At 49.9% G+C, this 19,641-nt stretch overlaps 5 protein-coding genes across 5 annotated transcripts; 3 read left to right on the forward strand and 2 right to left on the reverse strand.

The window, feature by feature from the left end:
- Window positions 1–1,834: 1,834 nt before the first annotated feature.
- ASPVEDRAFT_504878 (uncharacterized protein) lies at window positions 1,835–2,432 on the forward strand. The gene is made up of 2 exons (XM_040814313.1): window positions 1,835–2,150; window positions 2,214–2,432. Exons 1-2 carry the CDS (start codon window positions 2,041–2,043, stop codon window positions 2,380–2,382), a joined length of 279 nt encoding a protein of 92 aa, XP_040664933.1. The 5' UTR covers window positions 1,835–2,040; the 3' UTR covers window positions 2,383–2,432.
- Window positions 2,433–3,750: 1,318 nt separating this feature from the next.
- On the forward strand, window positions 3,751–7,561 carry ASPVEDRAFT_124687 (putative cell division control protein Cdc25; the record flags this gene model as incomplete). Its single annotated transcript, XM_040806209.1, has 3 exons — window positions 3,751–6,897; window positions 6,948–7,164; window positions 7,227–7,561. 3 exons carry the CDS (start codon window positions 3,751–3,753, stop codon window positions 7,559–7,561), a joined length of 3,699 nt encoding a protein of 1,232 aa, XP_040664934.1.
- Window positions 7,562–9,076: 1,515 nt separating this feature from the next.
- On the reverse strand, window positions 9,077–10,477 carry ASPVEDRAFT_187175 (Mov34/MPN/PAD-1 family protein). Its single transcript, XM_040808997.1, has 2 exons — window positions 10,246–10,477; window positions 9,077–10,180 (listed from the first exon to the last, which is right to left on the reverse strand). The coding sequence occupies exons 1-2, from the start codon at window positions 10,268–10,270 to the stop codon at window positions 9,198–9,200; spliced, it is 1,008 nt and encodes a 335-aa protein (XP_040664935.1). The 5' UTR covers window positions 10,271–10,477; the 3' UTR covers window positions 9,077–9,197.
- A 483-nt stretch (window positions 10,478–10,960) lies between these two features.
- Window positions 10,961–13,457, forward strand: ASPVEDRAFT_26006 (putative microtubule associated protein (Ase1); the record flags this gene model as incomplete). Its single annotated transcript, XM_040809848.1, has 4 exons — window positions 10,961–11,077; window positions 11,139–11,191; window positions 11,265–11,479; window positions 11,533–13,457. The coding sequence occupies 4 exons, from the start codon at window positions 10,961–10,963 to the stop codon at window positions 13,455–13,457; spliced, it is 2,310 nt and encodes a 769-aa protein (XP_040664936.1).
- A 1,677-nt stretch (window positions 13,458–15,134) lies between these two features.
- ASPVEDRAFT_148310 (ABC transporter ATP-binding protein) lies at window positions 15,135–19,561 on the reverse strand. The gene is made up of 6 exons (XM_040808158.1): window positions 19,290–19,561; window positions 18,380–19,224; window positions 17,878–18,304; window positions 17,668–17,820; window positions 16,032–17,609; window positions 15,135–15,979 (listed from the first exon to the last, which is right to left on the reverse strand). Exons 1-6 carry the CDS (start codon window positions 19,380–19,382, stop codon window positions 15,287–15,289), a joined length of 3,789 nt encoding a protein of 1,262 aa, XP_040664937.1. The 5' UTR covers window positions 19,383–19,561; the 3' UTR covers window positions 15,135–15,286.
- Window positions 19,562–19,641: the final 80 nt, after the last annotated feature.

Below are 19,641 nucleotides of genomic sequence, written 5' to 3' on the forward strand. Positions count from 1 at the left end.
CCTAGCAGGCGCATAGGCGTGGGCAAGGTCCGCTCGTGTGTATCAGGCCAGTATAGCCTACCCCTTTGTATATTCGAATCTTGGGACCTTTGCAAGGAGGGCCCAAGGATTGCCGTGGTACCGTCCTATCGCCAAGTCCGCAGACATCCCAAGAAGTCCCAATTGTTCGGTTGGATGGATTCCATCATTCCACGGGCCGCGCATGGTGGGCAACTACCCATAATTTCGAGGCGGAGCGACGCATGGAGCCCAAACCCACTTTCCTCGAACAGTCTGCCTTGCTTGGGCCAAGTAATAGTACCCCGGACTATACTGGCACTTGAATGAAGTTAGCGATGGGGTAGTTGGTTGTTACAGCAATGACTGGTTGATCTCCAGATAGTTAACGAAGCGAGGGAAAGGTGTGAAAAACACGGTACGCAGGCGGTATACTGTATATGAGTGTGTTGTGAGTCCGGCAGTGCGAAAATTATTAGTATAGTGTAAACCTGGCTCAATTTTGCTGAATGATTACAGTATGAGGTTAGGTTATTAGGGGCAAAACCTGGCTAACAAATGTCTTGAATGGGGTTTGGAGGTCTTCGAGGAGGAAGACGCGAGCCGTAGACGTACAGTATATTTGATTGAAGTTCAGACTTGAGAGCCGTATTCGGATGATAGCTCAAGTCCCCGGGATAATCTACTCCGTACGTTGCCACCGAAGCAGCGACGAGTGCCTGGATTCGCGCATGTTACCGACTAATTGGAAACCTTTTGACGAAGGTTTGACGTGGGAGTTTACATTGGAAGTTGCATTGTAGTGAGTCCATGGTGTTCGAAGGGTTTGGGTGAAACCCGATGAATCGTATTGTAAGCAAGGTGAGTACGGTAACTTGCAGTGTTATCTGGCCAGATTATAAAGATCGGGAGTGTTCCCTTCGCTCATATTGTCCATTCCTTGAAATAAACTGGTCAATAGGATCCATCGTGGAAGTTTGTCGAAGTGATTGGATGGTCTTGAGGTTGATGGGTTAGTGAACGTACTTTTGCAACGAGAACGATTGATACCCACAGCCTGCACCATTCGAAAGACAGCTGATTTGCTGAATGGCGGAGAAGTTTCATGGTTTGAAGTGATTGTTTGATGTTGGGACGAACATAGGCTTGGCTATTTGTAGATGTCGATGCGTAGAACTGTATAGCTGAAGTTAGTCGTCATGGAAGCTGCGTTAATCATCATATGGTTAAAAAATTTACTATCTCGCGTGATGCTTGACCATATGCAATTGATAGTTATATCAAGCTGCGGCCCATCCGCCTTCGCTACTTTCAAGGCAATGCTTCAACACGATTAGCATGGCGCATTGAAATGTGACAGCTGACAGAGAAACGGAAATTATAATACCCGAGGTGCCAATTTCGACGAAGCCGACAAGGAGCCATGTTCGTCCACAGAGCATGGATTCCAAATGTCGACGCAAAATAAGGTTGGTGGCATCTCGGAAGTTGAAGAGTCTGAGCGTCCACTTTGCCGAGGAACCATGAAATGCGGACCGTGGACGCCTGAGGATGACGCCCGGGTGAATTCTGGAATTTTAATCGGTTTCACGGAGGACCAATGGGAGATACAGTCATATGGGTTCTCGTGAAGACGTTGTTGGTTGGTGGATGCGAATTTGATGCGCTCATCGGCATCAATTATTCCTTAAACGCTATTGGCTAGGATGGGCGCGAAATTCTGGCCCGGTACCTCGGAGCCCTATAAAATGGTAGCTAATTGAACGAGAGTATCGACGAGACAAGGGTGGCACTCCAGAGAAGTGGTTGAGCATCCATGCCGAGACTATGCCGGGGAAAATGCTGCAGTGGCATGGTCTGGAGGAATAAGCCAGTGCTCTCAGTCTCAAGGCCTGGCGTGATCCCCCCCCCTGTTCTTTTTGATAAACCATGCTGATATTATTGGTGTTGCTTGATAGAGAGGAAGCATTGAGAAGGCCCGAGTGTGGGTATCAGACCCTCGGACGCACAATCTGACACTGCCACTGCACAGGTTCCGCGGCGATGGATGGATGGAGGCTTTGTCCTCACGGATCCCTCCGTCCCCCCCCGCCGTCTGCCAGTCTTCTGCATGTGAGCAGTCTACGTTTATCTTTGGCCTACGATCGAGAGAGGTTCGGCAGCTTCCTCGCATTGTCCTCGATATTGACGTTGGATGAGTAACATGAAGACGCTAGGAGATTGCTCCCGAGAGCAGCGCAAGCTTCTCCTTTGAGACAAGGGCCACGGTGGGTATCCCCACTGGTACCAAAGAACAAGGTACAGGGAGAAGTGAAAACACATGTATCTAGAATACGGAGCTGGCCCCGGCAGGATCGCTCAGGAACCAGGAGTCGAGGATTATAGCCACTCTGGGGGAGGAGGTGATTTTCCAGGCACCGGATGGGGTTGACGGCCCAACGGATCAGGATCAGGATCGGCATCTTCTCACATCGAGTGATGGGATCAGGAAGTTGAAGCAAGACAGCTTCGAAGCACACACTTCCAGAGGACGGCAGTGGGAGTCGAGACTCGCTGAGTCAGACCAATGCCCCCCAGGAACCTTTGCCTATTATATTGCAGGGTGCGGAGAACCTGTGTCATGATATGCCGCGGATTCAGACTAGCAAGTAGCAACGAATGAAAGCGGACCCGGTTAATAAATATTCTTGAATAGTCGACGACTATCATGTCACGAAAGTCCGGTTGGAAAATTCTCGACCGTTGACGAGGCTCTTGGCTTACAACGGCTGGGATCCTCGCGTGAGCCATTTTCAGTCGCGCACAAACTGCCGCGGAGCACTAGGAAGCATGGACTATGCGTATTATTGTATCAACGTATACTCTCCGGAGGCACCACCGTACCACGGATCTCCTCGATCTTGAATCTGAGACTCTGTGTGGGTAGGGCTCGTGCTGGACTTGCTGGGGCTGGGAGAGCACTGTTCAATCGGAGGCCGAGAGTCCGGAAGTCCTGGCCAATGCATGGCCGGAAATGCGCCCTCTGCAAGGTCCGGCCGGTGGCTACTGAGTAAGGCACAAAGACTGAGTGGCATCCGACATAATATAGGTGAAGGAAGCCGCAGTAACTTACCTGGAGGCACTCCAAAAGAGAAACACTGAAGTTGCTTAACCGGGCAAGAGCCTAAAGAAGCACAACAGAGTTGGTGGTGGGCACTGACAGACAGCCAGACTGGTTGGTGAAGCTGACCGCGGCGTAAGATTACCGCCTCCCCCGTATTGTACTGTCACGCCCGTCCATTGCTCCTCTTTGCTCCTCTTTGCTCCTCATCCACTCAGTGGCAGTTCCATTCTTCGTCCCCCCCCAGTCCACTCTCCCACTGCTGCCAGTGGACGGTCGTCCCCAAAACCCTCCTGAGTCCTGACTCTCCCTTTCCATCTCAGCTCGCTCTCGGTCTTCCCGTCTTCTTCGACTCTTCTCATCCTCTCCTTGACAAGGCGATAGTGATCGCCTGCTGTGTCCTTGCCACCTCCCGACCGTGCCTTCGCCATCTTGTTTCACCCGCCGCTCCTTTGGTAGCCCACCCTCGACGCCCCGTTTACCGCCCCTCCTAACCTGCCCTACCACCACGGTCGGTTGCCTGCCTCGACATGAGCAACACCCTTCGTTGAGCTCGTCCAGCCATTCGCCGCAAGGGACGCAGCCGCCCCTAATTTCCCTCAATACTTTCTTTCAGATCCTCCCTCTATTACACCAGTCCCTGCGGCCAACCGATGTACGGCACTCACCTCCTCGACCCATTGGCTGTTGACCCGGGATCAGCGCCGGTGAACAAGACAAAGGCTTTCGTGACTGCTTTTGAGTACCCCGAGAAGAAGCCGATGACTAGTACTATGGCTGCACCGAGAAGCCGGAGTCGTGGAGGCAGTTTGTCCTTTTCGCAGAGAGACATTGTCACAGACCACTCGCCGAAACGACACATTCCACCCATGAAGTCTCCTAGCCCAGAGCCGGCGCCTGCGCTGTTTGTGCGGGCCATGTATGATTATGACGCCGATGACCACACGAGCCTGAGCTTCCGCCGCGGGGATATCATCCAGGTTCTAAACCAGCTAGAGACCGGCTGGTGGGACGGTGTCATCAACGGCAACGTTCGGGGCTGGTTCCCTAGCAACTACTGCGCCGTGGTTACCGATTTGCGGGAACTCGAAGATCACATATCGCAAATTCAAGACGATGGAGATATCAGCGCGGACTCGGGCGCTGGCGAAGAATTTGAGGAACATGACGATGAGGTTGACTCGCATGGCAATCCTCGCGATTCTCAGCCAATACTACCAATTGAGGGCATGGATCCCCCAACTCAGCAAGAGGAAGCGGCTTTCTGGATCCCTCAAGCAACCCCCGATGGCCGTCTGTTCTATTTTAATACCCTCACTGGCTACAGCACCATGGAGCTCCCATTTGAGAACCCATCTGTCAACGAGAACGGCCCATACGATCGCACCAACTTCTTTGTCCCTGACCAGACTCGGCCTCCGCCGGAGTTGATGGCTCGTGGTTTTGAGCGAGACGAGGACGATTATGATGGTTCAGCTTCTGAGGCAGAGGGCGAGTCTCTCATGCTTGCCTCTCATGATTCGATATCTCGACGACGCCAGTCATTTATAGACGGTGTATCGCCGGCCACATCTATGGACTCCTTGCAACCCTTATCTGCTACAAAATCTACCGGTGAAGGAAAAAGTCCTCTTGGGCGACACCCTCAGAAGCTCTATGGCTCTGCAGGTGCAGAAAGTAACACATCGATCTCTGAGCCCATGCACAGGCCCTCCGTTTCATCCGCGGTGTCTCATCGTTTCATTGACGACCATACCTCAACGCCTATCACCTGGCCTTTGCTTGTGGATAACATGTCGCAGGCTGTCGAAGTTTATCGCCAAACATTATTAAGCGGCGATCGTGCAGAGTATGTGAGGAAAGCCGAGGACATTTCGGACCACCTACGCATGCTCTTGGCGGCCGGCTCTGACACCACTGATAACCACTCTGGAAACCCTTCCATAATATCTACCAACAAGCCCCTGTACCAGCATTTCAGAGACATGATGTCTAAATTCTCAAAGTTGGTTCTCTCGTCGCACATGGCGGCAGCCGATTGGCCCGGTGTAGATACTATCAACAAGTGTCTTCAGGAAGCCGATGGTGTCATGCAGGGCGTTTATGGTTATGTTGAAGTCGCAAGACAGCAACGTGGCGAATATACTCGTCGGATTGTACCCGGGTTTGTGATGGGTAGCTCCTCTGGTGGCTCCTGGCAGAACAATGGTGTTTCACTAAGCGATTCTGGCCCCACGTCGTTCCTGGATCACGATGGCGCGGATTTGAGACCCGAGCCAACCGTGCCTCTGGAACCGAATGTTTTGGACCATATTGATGTTCTGCGACGATCGTTTGTTGGTGCCATTCGCCGGGTTGAGGAGCGGCTGACTCTTAACCAAAAGAAAATTGTTACTGTTGCCGAACATGAGGAAATTGGCGAGTTAATCGCGATCGCTGCTGTTAAAGTTGTTGAACAGTTTCGTCCCTGGGTTTCTGCCGTCGAGTCTATCAACCTGGGACCTCTGGGAACTAGCTTTCAGAACCCTCAGCTAGTCGATTTCAGTTTGCAAAAGCAACGAGTTTACGATGCGATAGCGGATTTTGTCCTCAGCTGCCAAGCTGTTTCGGCCCCCCTTGGTGACGAATGGGCAGAACTACGTGGTGACTCGCTTGATGATCGACTGAATGCTGTTCGAGGTGTTGCTAGACAACTTGAGAATTATGTCTCCCAAATTGGCTTCTCTCTTTCGCTTCTCCTCGAGCAGGTCCCCGAGCCAAACTCCCAGCGCACGGAAAGTCGCATTGGTGACAGCGAGGGGAATACGGGGTTGCATAGTCGTACTGAATCGCGGTCAACTGAGATTGGCGTGCCATCAGCTCATCCGCTTGAGGGAGAGAAAGTGCGCCGTAATATGGATAAGGCACAAAGATTCTTTGGACAGGCTCCGCCGGCGGCAATCACACGAGAACCTGCTCAAAACCTCGCCCGCGAACCTGAAGAGACCCCATGGTTTTTGAAGATGGACCACGAGGGTGAAGTATTTTATGATACTAAGAATGATATACCGACTCTCAAATGTGGTACATTGGCTGGGTTGGTAGAGCACTTGACTCGCCACGATAAGCCCGATCCGTCTTTCAACAGCACATTCCTTCTTACCTACCGATCCTTCACATCTGCCGCCGAGCTTTTTGAGATGATCATGCAACGATTCAATGTCCAACCCCCATTCAGCTTGAACGCCGACGAGATGCAGATCTGGGTTGACAGAAAGCAGAAGCCCATCCGGTTCCGTGTGGTCAATATCCTGAAAACTTGGTTCGAGAACTACTGGATGGAGCCCAATGATGAGTCGCACATGCAGCTCCTTGAGCGTGCACATTCCTTCACCAAGGACTCGATCGCCACTACGAAAACTCCTGGTTCGACTCAGCTTCTGGCGGTCATTGAACAGCGCCTCCGGGGCCAGGATACCACCGTTAAGCGACTGGTACCCACGCAAGCGACGCCTGCCCCGACTCCTATCATCCCTAAGAACATGAAAAAGTTGAAATTTTTGGACATTGATTCAACGGAATTCGCTCGTCAGCTCACCATAATCGAATCGCGCCTATACTCTAAAATTCGACCCACAGAATGTTTGAATAAGACCTGGCAGAAGAAAGTTGGGCCTGAGGAGCCTGAGCCTGCTGCTAATGTTAAGGCGTTGATTTTGCACTCGAACCAGCTCACCAATTGGGTTGCTGAAATGATTCTCAATCAAGGTGATGTGAAAAAGCGAGTTGTTGTTATCAAGCATTTCGTGAATGTTGCAGATGTATGACATCTTAGACCCCTCCTTCCAAGACTATTGCTAATCTGTACTAGAAATGCCGGGCCCTTAATAACTATTCTACCTTGACATCTATTATCTCAGCCCTTGGAACGGCCCCCATCCACCGACTATCCCGCACATGGGCCCAGGTCAGTGGGCGCACATCTGCCATTCTGGAACAGATGCGCAGGCTCATGGCGAGCACAAAGAACTTCGGGGAGTATCGTGAAGCACTTCATCTCGCTAACCCACCTTGCATTCCTTTCTTTGGTATGGATCTTTTACCTTTCTTGGGTTATGAGCTATAGTTTAGGCTAACACTGTCAACGTAGGCGTCTACCTCACGGACTTGACGTTCATCGAGGACGGTATCCCATCTCTTACACCCTCGGAGTTGATCAACTTCAACAAACGCACGAAAACCGCGGAGGTTATTCGTGACATCCAGCAATACCAGAACTCGCCCTACCTCCTCACCCCTGTTACCGAATTACAGGAGTATATTCTCAGTAATTTACAGGGGGCGGGGGATGTGCACGACATGTACGAACGGAGCTTGGAGGTGGAGCCGCGAGAACGAGAGGACGAAAAAATTGCGAGGTACGCCACCGGTGGGAGAGATATGAGTTCTCTGACCTTTGGAACCCTGCTCATGTCATCACGATGATTCTTTATTCTGCCGTTTTCCCGACCCTTTCCTCCTTACCCCCCTTCTTATCGGGCCCAAAATTTGCCCTCAATCTATTTTCTTGGCGATACCCACACTTTTTATTTCCCAACTTTCCCTCAAAAATGACCTATGTTTATGGATGACTCTGGATTGATCCGAAGACTAACGGAATACTCTTTTTGCTACGTAGACTTCTCTCTGAATCGGGATTCCTGTAAGCGCCAAACTCGGTTTGCGTGACACGGGGCGACCCTGTCGACTTTGACTGGACGGCAACGGTTCGAGACTCGGGATAACCGAAAATGGCTACGCTATGGACAGCCTATTAAATTTCCTAGCGGCATCCGATGGTCACGATTGATTTCCGCGCTCGATACCGGACGCTTACCTCGAGTGAAGCACTGCAGCTTCATAGGGCGGCTCGAAAGAACATTCCATGATTCCATCAATTGCATCTTCACATGGTGTCGATCGATTTTTGCAATCCGTCGCACCAACGGGGCAAATCTGTCATGCGGACCCCACTTGGGTCGATCGACGCAACTGACACACCAAGTGGGTGATATCAACCACGTGCACTGTCACCCCATGGTGGTGAGAGGTTACACTCGGCATGAGTGTGCTTCACTTTGCCCAGCTGAAGCAGAATTATTATTCGTGCTTCAGCTCATATTGAATAAACATTGCCCTCGAATTCCCTGGCCACATCCCACCCTTTCTTCTTGACCATACATTCCTTCCGATTCAACCACCCCACGTGGGTGTCCTTTCCTCTCCCTTCGCCAATTTCCGACCTTTCCTCTAACCTATTTTCTTCTGAATATATTCACGCCCCGTGTTATATGGTGTACACTGGTTTGACCTATCTCTTTTTTGTACAAATTTCTTGTTGGTTCACCCACCAGCGTTTCTATCCCTCCAATTCTCTTTCTTTCCCTGACACTCATGAAGTGCAGTCCGTTTATGTTTGGATAATGATTGTTACGACGCAAGATACCTAGCGCAGCATATGCGTTGTCTTTGCTCAAAGATTATGATTTTTCTGTTTTGTGCCTTTCGCTTCAATGTTCTATATACATTATCCTGTACAAGTTTGGTATATGTTAGTATTGAATCCATATACTTTTCTTCTCTACCTTAACTATACTCTGCATAATGCATTCTTTGGGAAAAGGTCTGTCAAGGGAAGTGTTATCTGCTGCTTGGTTAGTGCAAGATAAAAGCCGTGTATATCCACTATTAGTGCTGACTGGATACAGTCAGAAAATGTGATATTTGGATGGTGCTGGGGCGGCTCGTGCGTTTAATGAAAACAAATGATTCAAGGCTGGTCACTACAAATCTCTAGACTACGTCATTTAACGGCATTAGCGTGGTTTATTTGATCTATAATAAGAATTTGGCGTAAGTCCGTCTTAGTGGTAGAATTACATCCACTCCGCGGAATCGGGACATTTACTGACATAGAGCCCGCATACATAAACGTACGATTAATAGTCTTTTCAAAGACATCGAAAGTCGAATATCTATTGATATGGAAGTCTATGTATAAGATATTGGAAATATCGGATCGTTTCATCGTTTGTATTTTATGCTCAGTCAAGTTCATTTATCTCAGGACGCATCTCAGTAATCAACTTGATCCTGTTGTTGTCTTTTTTCCAATGCCTTGAAAGAGCTGCATTTTCACTTCTGAGGCAAGCAATCCCTTTACCTCCTCCGATACGATTCGTTGGCCATCTTTTACAACTCTCTCGAGTTGTGGGTCTTTGATCTGAGTAGGTGCGCCACCTCGGGAGGAGTTGGTTTCGATCCCTCGGGCTACTCGCCGGGTTTTCTGGCTGAGGTCTAGCATTTGTTTGCTTCCATAATCGCGCGTGGTGAACAGGGGGCTTTGGCTGAGAGTGGCCACCCAGTACTTGTTCCAGAGGAGTGAGAGAATCTCCGTATCGAGGGCACTTTTGAAAAGAGAGACCTCGAGTGAGTAGTAATGAGATGCATGAGCTCCAAAGTCCTCTGCCTTGTTTAGCGGAACGGTCTGGTACTCGTCTTCTTCTTGCTCCTCCTTTGGTGGCGTGTAGTCCTTGGGGAACGTCCTGAATGCACCGATATCTACCTTCCCTGCGGAAATAGTTCGTTCGGGATCAATGACAACAGCAACAAACGGACCGCCGAGTTGTTGCATGTCTTGTGTGGAGACATCGATTCCCGAGAGCCAGCATCCGTATCCGGGGTGACTGTGGTACCACCCAACTGCGTTTTCCATTCTCCCTGCATCACGACAAGCCTGAAGGTATGAAACCATGTATTCGTTCGCTTCGTCTTGAGCGTTAACTCGAGTCTCTGTGCCCTCGACGGGAAGGCGGAAGGCATCCGTTACGACAAATGTTTCTGGGAGGATATAGCCTTGCATTAGACCCATGACCTCCAGAGAGCCTCCGGAGCGGGCATGCATGACCATTTTCAGGAGCGCAACTGCGGATATGCGAATGGACTTAAAATAGTGGGGGTCCTTTGACCATGGGCGGGCGTTGCTGAGGGCTTTGTGCGTTTCTTCATCGTATTGGTATAGAGCGTCTCGTTGAGGATCGATTAAGGTGACCGCATTTTCTAATTCTGATAAAAAGAGTAAGAACTATGTTTCAACTTATGTATTCTGAGGGGAGTATCTCAACACTAACCCCAGGACAGCTGGGCGGCTTGCATGATGAGCTGTGAGGTGGGGAAGGAAATTCCCCTGGTGGAAGTGTAAAGGTGGGGAGAGTGTTGGCTGAGTGGTCTGACTAAGTTGCAGCGAAAAGTAGAATAAAACTGCGGGAGTTATAGTAGAGAAGGGGTGCAATTGTTGGAAGTCGATCACCGTGATGAATCTGAATAGGATAATGAGGTCAGCTTTGAATGTACATGGAGCTCTTGAAGCTGGAGAGTTGTTGCGGAGAAGCCCAAAGGCGGTGAATATAGATGCGGCAGAAACGGGCGGGGTAGCGCTGAGTCAGTGGTTGCCCGAGAAACAGCGATCGATCAACAGTGGATCTTGATTTGCAGGCGGAAGGCTCAGCTCGCCTTCAACTCCAACAACAGAAACAATAATACTCCTCCTGGATTAATTGCTCCCCTTCGGCCCTTGCATCCACTCCCTCACTGTTTGTCGTTGCTCTGTGCATATAAGCTGTGCGGGTCCTCTCATTCTGCAGTTTGTCTTCACTGTTGATTTGTGGTCTCGCGTGGCATCCAGCTTGTTGTTTTCTTCTAGGCGCATTGCCGCCGCACTCTTACATGACGACCAGCGGATCGCATTTCGGAGAATATTGATATTCTGACTTCTTTGTCCTGACAGCAGTCCGTGCTCGGCGTCAAACTCGTTAATACTCCCCTGACTTGGGGACTCGAGTCGCAATGGCCGTTGATACAAGCTACTTGACCACTCAGGTCAACAACATTGTCAGCCAGCTCCATGGGATCTTTGATGAAATTGGGATCCCTGGCCACGAGCGCGAGTCTCGAGAAGAAGAGGTTTGTATTTTCTTCAAGACTTTGACGAATCCACTGCGCCAAAGCTAACTATTGCGTGCAGCTCTTCAGCGCGTTATCGGAAACACTCAACAACCACTTGAAGCTGGTCGATGAGTAAGTGATGCACTTCTTGGATTGAGAATCATAGACCTGCTTGCAATGCGCTCCAACTGACCTCTGTCCTTAGTGAGAAACATGATATGACAGAAGAAGCGCATAAACTGATCAGTGCGATTCAACAAATGGAAGAGTCCCTGGTTGACGAGAAGGCCAATGGCCAGTACAGCCTCGACCATGATGACTTACAAGTCACTTACCCGCTAAGTCGTTGTCTCGCCTTTCTTCGTGAACAACACAGTGCAGTGAGCAAATTGCATCGACAGCGGTTCGAGCAGGTTAAGAGTACGCTCTCTCTTGTTATATTTGAGTTATATCGCTCTACTAACAACCTTCAGAGCTTGTTGAGGCCCTTGAATCGTATTCCTCTCACCTTGAAACCTCTTTCATATCCATCGAACTTCCTCCAACAGCGCCTGGTTCGTCAATCGCGCCTAGTTTCGATCTCTCGCCCACATATGTTACTGCGCTCGACAACGAGTTCTCAAGAGTATACGAAGAGTACCACCGGCGCCTTGAGCTTGTTACAACAACATGTGAGGAGATCATTAAGCTTTGGGCTGAGCTTGGAACGCCCCAGGCGCAGACCGATTCTAGCATTGTCCAGCACTATCGCGAGTCACCCGAACAACTAGGCCTTCACGAATCGGACCTAACAAACTTGCTCGCAAGGAGGGAGAAACTCTTGGACGAAAAGAGAGGACGTGAGCGCAAGCTTAAAGACCTTCGCAATGCCGTAGAGGGACTATGGGAGCGGTTCGGTGTTGAGGAGTGTGACAGAAAAGCATTCCTCGCCGCGAACCGTGGCTGCGGGCTTCGCACGATCAATGAATTTGAGGAGGAGCTATCTCGCCTCAATGAGCTGAAAAGTCAGAACCTTCACTTGTTCGTGGAGGATGCGCGCTGCCGGCTCCAGGAGCTCTGGGACAGTCTATATTTCTCAGAAGAAGATATGCTAGATTTCACACCTGCGTTCTCTGATGTCTATAGCGACGCCCTCTTGGAAGCTCACGAGGCGGAAATAGCACGCCTAGAGACCCTGAAGGAACAGCGTGCGCCAACTTTGCAACTAATTGACAGACACCGCAGCCTTCTTGCGGAGCGCGAGGCTTTAAATGCCTCAAGCCAGGATGCGTCGCGCCTTATGGCGCGCGGGAACAAGGGAGAAAGACGTGACCCCGGCAAATTGCTGAGGGAGGAGAAGATGAGAAAGAGAATTGCTAAGGAGCTGCCAAAGATTGAAGCTGACCTTCGAAAAGAGCTTGAGAACTTTGAGGACGAGTACGGACGACCATTCCTGGTTCACGGTGAGAGCTACCTGGATGAGCTCACCAAGATCGCCGCGAAGGCTCCCCCGCGGTCGAAGACACCATCTGCTGCACCATCAAGTGCTACCAAACGAAACGCTCCACCATCTCGCCCTGGCAGTGTTATGCGGGGTCCTCCGCCCCCAAGGTCGAGCACAAAGACCCCCACCGGAGGTCAATCAACAAAGTATAACACCATTGGACCCTCTAGATCGGGAGCCAAGTCACCAACGAAAATACCGGGACGAGTGCCACTGGGGAATATGCCCCATGGGAACAACTCTCCTGACCGTCGGGGCCCGGGTACATATTCTTCTAGCACTGTGAGCGGCAAAATGTCCTCTTCTCGAGCTCCACCACCGAGGATGAGAGCACTCACGGCCACCGACAATAAAGATGAGCGAGGAGGAAGCTACTTGTTCGAGCCTCCTCGCTGTGCTAGTGCCTTGTCAAATTCCTTTGTCCGGCCCGTTAGCCCCGAGGATGTTTATGATGATCGCCAGCGTTCTTTTATGAGCTCTTCCATATTCTCCCAACGATCCACTGGGTTCTCTCAATCATCTCAATCCTCAAACTCTTCTGGGTCTCTCAAGTCGTCGCTACAAGGACACTACCCGCGGCCAAACCCATATCTTCAGCATGCGCCCCCGCCTCCAGCGCCAAGACAGGTGTCGAGCACCTCCACAGCTGATACGGTAACTACGGGATCGGAGAATTGGGAAACCTTTGATGATGCATCGGAATCGGACGGCGAGCCAAGTGATGCATACTATGCTAAACTCCGCGCTGCGCATGGGAAGCGCCTGGCTCCTGAAGACCACCATCAGCCATTATCCCTTGCAGGCAAAAAGGTCAAGGGTATCCGAAGTGTTAGCCCAGACGAGCCAATTGGCGGGCATATGGTACGAGTGGCCGACAGTGATAATGGTTGGACCGACGACATGGAGACCTACTAAAAGTTTCAAATCGTTCTTGTCTTTCGTTACTGCGTCCCAGTCTGCTACGTTCCATATATGGCCGTTCATTTATCCGAGAACACGATTATGAGACCATCTGACTTGATGACTCTATGACCTGACCACGGGAGTGCTAGGTCTCAATCTTTATACAAAACCGCGCGGCTAATGGTTGATGGCTTCAATGAACGCCATCCGCAACATCAATAACACCGCAGGTCGAACCTAGCAGCTTAATTTTCTATGTTCAAATTCTGGATTTCCAGTTGATATCTGTGCCTGGACCTCTGTCCTTGCGCCCCCAGACTGCCTCCGGAGATCCGCGTTTGTACGTCTCCGGACGCAGAGTCAAGGCTACCCACTCGTTCAAGCCTTGTTGTCTTCTTGTACACTGCCTTTGGACTTTATGCTTGAATAATGCTCAGTACCTTTCTATGATTTAATATTGCTCTGTGATTATTTGTGAGACCCCTTTTCCTATGGTTTCTGGCGAGGATTTGTTGATTCACTTTTTTTTGTTTTTTTGCCTTGCGCAAGTCGCAGGCCGCGTCTTTGTTTTATTTCTTTGATATCAGCAAGCGTCTATTGGTTTGAGTTTGTTTAGGAATTTATCTGATTTCGGTATATGTAATCTCCCCGCCAATAGACAGTAAGAAAGATGAAACACTGGCTCTTGGAGGGTTACAGCCAAACATGTGATTGCCCCTCGGATCATCATCGACCTGTCTCATTGGCAGAGCCAGACTGTTCTCTGTTTAGTAACACCGCGCAATACAATGGAACCTCAGGCCCCAGGATCCAGTCCGACCTTTTTCTTCCTTCACGTTCCTGTTCCTATCCATCCATCTAGTTTATATACTTCACACAGCCCAAAATGCGTTTTGTCTCCATCCTAGCCGCTCTTGCTTTGCATTTGACCCTAGCCACGCCGAGTATATTCGCATCGGCAGAGCAAGACAAGCTGGTACAAGAGGACGATGAACCTCTATCTTGCCACCGCGCATGCTTTCAGCAGGAACCTACCTGCCCCGGGAAGATGGTATAGTTTCCTGACCCACAACCACTGCACGACCCATACTTTCAAATAATCATATAAGCTAACAGCCCGATTTATTAAATAACAGGAACCAAAGAAGCTGGTATGTCTAACACTAAATATGATCAAGATAACATACTCACACTGCGAAATTTCTCCAGAGCGATTGCTGGTCCTGCTGCCTGCCTCATGAGCCCAAAGTCGCTATCGATACTGAGCTATAGTCCACAAACCGTGCGCATCCAATTACTCCAGCCTCCATTCCTAGAGGGTATCCAGCGCAGCCCTATCTACCAGGATTCCTTTGCTAAGGGACTGGACTAGATACCTCTAGAGGTAACTTAGTTATCGTGAAAGCACACAGGTTGTGCTTTTATGGCCGTTCTTGTCTTTGAAAACCATGTGTATTTGCTTTTGCTTGCCTGATATTGAGCGGTTTAACGTGGTCCATTGAGTCAGTTATAGCAGATGACTACCTTGTTGGGCGCTCCTTCCATTACTGTAGCCTTCTAGATCGCACCTGCCCATGTAACCAGCTGTCCATCGCCCCTGCTTTTAGAGGGACAGTGCGTGCCAGTAGATGAATGTGGAAGATGCGACTCTTGGGTACCTAAGTTCTTGCCTTTAATGGCAAATTAATACCGGCTTCCTTCTGATCTGTGGTGGGGATATCTTTGGCAATGAGTGTAAAACCTTTAGAGTTATAAACATAGCACAGGATAAGAATGAAACAAGATAGGAGAATTAGTATATTACAATGATTAGGGTGAGATGGTCTAAACTACTAAAATTACTAATGAATTTCTTCCGGTCCCTTTTCAACCGCCTTGTCCAGCGACTGCGCAAGGCACATCTGCCAGTATAGGCCCCTCTGCTGCTGCAGTTCGGTGTGGGTTCCAACCTCTATAATCTTTCCATCCCCGAAAACATAGATCACATCTGCATCGCGGATTGTCGACAACCGATGCGCCACGGCGATGGTTGTACGACCATCCATTTTCCCAACCTTATCAAGTGCTGCCTGAACAATGCGTTCGGACTGTGTGTCTAGCGCGGAGGTAGCCTCGTCGAGGAGGAGCAGTTTTGGTCGTCGAATGAGAGCACGCGCAAGGGCGATCCGTTGGCGCTGACCACCCGAGAACGATGTGCCCTGCTTCCCACTCGGTGTGTTGAAGCTCTGGGGGAGGGAGCTTATGAAATCGTATGCATTGGCTTGTTTGGCAGCTTCATGGATCTCTTCTTCTGTGGGTTCTTTTAGTGCGCCGAGGGCGATGTTTTCCATTACTGTCCCTTGGAACAGGACCGGCTCTTGTTGGACGAGGGACATCTGGGCGCGGTAGAGCTTTGGTGAGAAATTCTGGATATTCTGATCGCCTAAGCGAATTTCGCCTGAGGTGGGATCGTAGTAACGTTCCAGCAGAGAGATGAGTGTGGACTTCCCGCAACCGCTGTGTCCTACGAATGCCACAAATTGGCCAGACGGAATCTATCAAGATGTTAGGATGACCAATAGCATACTTTCACAAAAAGAGACTTACTTGAATTGATGCACCTTGGATAACAGGCGATGTGCGACCAGGGTAGCTGAACTCCACATTGTCCAAGGCAATACCCCCTTTTCCGTCTGGTCCGTTATCCTTATTCTCGTCTGTAACTCGAATACGAGGTACCCTGTCCCTGAGGCCCAAGAGAAACGTCCCTGCGCTCTTCGCCCTTGTGATGCTACCGGCGCCAGCTAGAAACTGAGCTGCACCCTGTCCTGCGAGCAGCACACCCATGAAAACAACGAAGAATTGTTCCGTGCTATACTCCAAAGACGACATAAGACGGGAACCGTACCAGAATCCAAGTGCCATGACAAGGAAGTCTACTGACTGTGCAAATGCATGAATGGTTGTCGCAGTTATCAAGGTCTTCATCGAGCGGCGAAGTATACCACGAAGAGTTTGAGAGTACTCAATGAGTAGATCGGATTCAAGAGTCAGGGAGGAAACGGTCCGTATGGCGCTGACAGCTTCTACCGCGAGACTGGCACTATCCGAAAACCGAGCTTCGTTATTGTCATTCATTTTGGCCTCGAGACGCAATTGAATAAAAGCGGCTCCGATGAGAACAGGCAGTCCAGCGAATATCATAACGAGAGCCAATTTCCATCCATAGCCAAGAGCGAGGCCACAGCTAGCGAGAAGGCTGATAATGAGAATGAGTAGGACGAATATGTTGACTGAAATGAGCTCTTGGATGTTGTTTGGTACCGTCAACAAGTTTGACGCCAATGCTCCCGACGTGTTCTCCCGCTGGTCGAAGAATTCAATGTCCATATTGATGATGCGCCGGAAAAGTTCTGAACGGTAATTGCGGGTGACAGCTTGTGAGATTACTAGGCAAAGGCCTCCCACAATTGTGTACGCCACAAGGTTGCCTAGGGCAATGACGAAAAACATGAGAGCATAGAAGTTCGCTGAGCCTGATTTGGGCTCACCGTTGGGAGTGAACACCAGAATTAGCTTCGAGAAGAGAATAGCCTGACCAGGGTGTGTCCCTGCTGCAAGGATACAACCGATAGCAATGACGAAAAGGTGGCGATAAATAGACTTCTGCTCCTTTAAGATCAAGAACAGTATTTCCCAGATGGAGCGCTTATCAGTCGAGTGGGATACATCACTCGGCTTCTGCTTCTCATTTTCAGTAGGATCAAAGGGGGTGCTATCATCGCCGATGGAGAAGCCTTTTCCCTCAAGCGAGAACCCCTTTTGGGACCGTTCTTGACTTCCATGAAGATTTTGAGCTTTAACGAGAGCAGCATAATTGCCGTCCAAGGCAATCAGTTCCTCGTGGGTTCCCTGTTCCACAATTCGCCCATTAGACACGACAGCAATGTTATCAGCGTTTTTCACAGTCGATAGTCGATGTGCGATCATGACGGTTGTTCGGCTACTGGATACATGGTTCAAGGCATCCTGAACCACTCGTTCCGCATAGGGATCTAGCGCGCTCGTGGCTTCATCGAGGAGCAAAATCGTAGGGTCGGATACAATACTGCGTGCGATTGCAATGCGCTGCTTCTGTCCTCCACTCAGAGTGCCACCGCGCTCTCCAAGGCAGGTGGAATAGCCCTAAGGAGTGGTTAGTTAAAGGCCAGGAAGTTAAAAAAAAACACCATTGTCGACTCACCTCTGGGAGGGCTTGGATAAAACCGTGCGCGTAGCTAGACTTGCAAGCCTCTTGTACGAGTCGCCGCTGTTCTTCATACGGCAAGTCCTTTTGTGAGTCAAGGAAACCTTTTGCGACGTTTTGAAAAATGGTGCCTTGAAATAGAACAGGTTCCTGTGGATAAATAAGTTAGAAGCCTAAGATATGATTGAGATAGGGATTTCGTCGCACCTGCTGCACCAAAGAGATCTGGCTACGAAGCCACTTTGTATTCAGTTTGGTTATGTCTGTACCATCCACCGTTATACAGCCCTCAGTGGGTACGTACCAACGTTCTAGCAGCCCGACCATCGTACTCTTGCCAGATCCGCTAGCACCGACCAAGGCTGTGGTTTTCCCAGCTGGGATGGAAAGGCTGAGACCTTGCAGCACCTTAGCTGTCGGTCGCGATGGATAGGAAAACGAGACATTTTCGACTTCGATAGCCCCAATACACTTATCAGGCTTTAGGCCTGAGTCGGATAGAGGGTCCAACTCCGACGGCTTGTCCATGATTCGGAAGAATTCTGCGGCAGCACCTATTGCGCTAGTAATGGCTGGGATTTGCGGGAAGAATAGATTAATAGAAGTCGACGCGATGACCGTACAAAAGACAACCCTGGTTATGGATGGTCAGCTTAACAGCGGTATTCAGAAGAGATAAGAATATCTCTGAGGCAGAATGGATTCATACGTGAAGACACTTCCCACCGCATCTATTTCTCCACTGAGGAACATGCGATAACCTTGCCAGAATGCCAAAGCATTCCCCGAGTATATGCAAAAATAGATTGTCCCAGACATTATTCCGTATGGTATCAGTTTCTTTTTCGCGTGTTCATGGGCCTCTGCCAGGTACTCATCATATTTTTCAATCATACTATCCTGAGCTGAAAATGCTTGGACAGTCTTGATCGATGATAGAGCCTCCTGGGCTAGAGCAGCTCCACTCGAATAAATCTGCGTGATTTTCGCCTCAATTGGGGCATCGATGGTGAGACAGATCCCAATTGCAACAAACATAGCAGGGACCACGCTCAGTGTAATCAGGGCTAGTTTCCATTGTACGGCGATTGCCACAATGAAGGATGAAAAGAACATGGCCAGCCCCTGGATGACGAGCACCAGCTTCTCAGCGATTCCTTGGTTGATACGAGTAGCATTTGTGCTGATTTGCACAGCGGGAGAGCTGTCTTTGGCAGTATCGTAGTACCAGATCTCGGTTCGGAGGAGGTGTTCGAAATAAGTTTGTCTGAGGGCTCTGGTTGTGCGAATGCCAGCCACGGTGATGGCGAGATTTGCAGTCAGGGTGACCACGAACCTCCCAACAAAGAGGTAGATGAACCATAAGACGTATTCGTTTATAATGCTCTGGAAGGAACCGGTATCTGACGAACCACCGGCAAAAGCAGCGAATTTGCTTGCGAACCCGCCGAAGACAATGGTCATCAATGGCAAAGCAGCACCACTACCAATGGCGCAAGCAAACGCTAGGATATTTAGGAACATACTTAGTCGATCGGCATAGTGGAAGATTCTCTATTAATCTGTTGTCAGACGACATGGGTCTTCACGAACGACCTAGAGAAGAGAAAAGCACATACCACGAAATCCTTGAAGCCAGGCTGGTTCTCCGGCTGCTGGAGATCAACAGCTCCATCTCTGCTATTGCTCTTTTCACCTTCTGAAGGCTCCATTGTAAGGTAGGAGGCGCTCACTCAGCCAAACGAATGCGGGTGCCAAACGTGAGATCGATGCCATGACCAGAGGAGCGTCCAGACCATATATACAGCCATTAAGCTTTCTAGCGATGCTCATTCTGAGAGCCAGGGCTGTGAGAGCCGCGACTTGCCCGATCTGGCTTGATATGCCGCCGCCGACGCGAGGATGTGGATTCCTCCTGAGTCACAACAACCGCAAATCACCAATCATGATTGTGCTCAGCAGAGCGGGGCG

This window comes from Aspergillus versicolor (genome assembly GCF_001890125.1).
Source record: "Aspergillus versicolor CBS 583.65 unplaced genomic scaffold ASPVEscaffold_2, whole genome shotgun sequence".
Taxonomy (NCBI): domain Eukaryota; kingdom Fungi; phylum Ascomycota; class Eurotiomycetes; order Eurotiales; family Aspergillaceae; genus Aspergillus; species Aspergillus versicolor.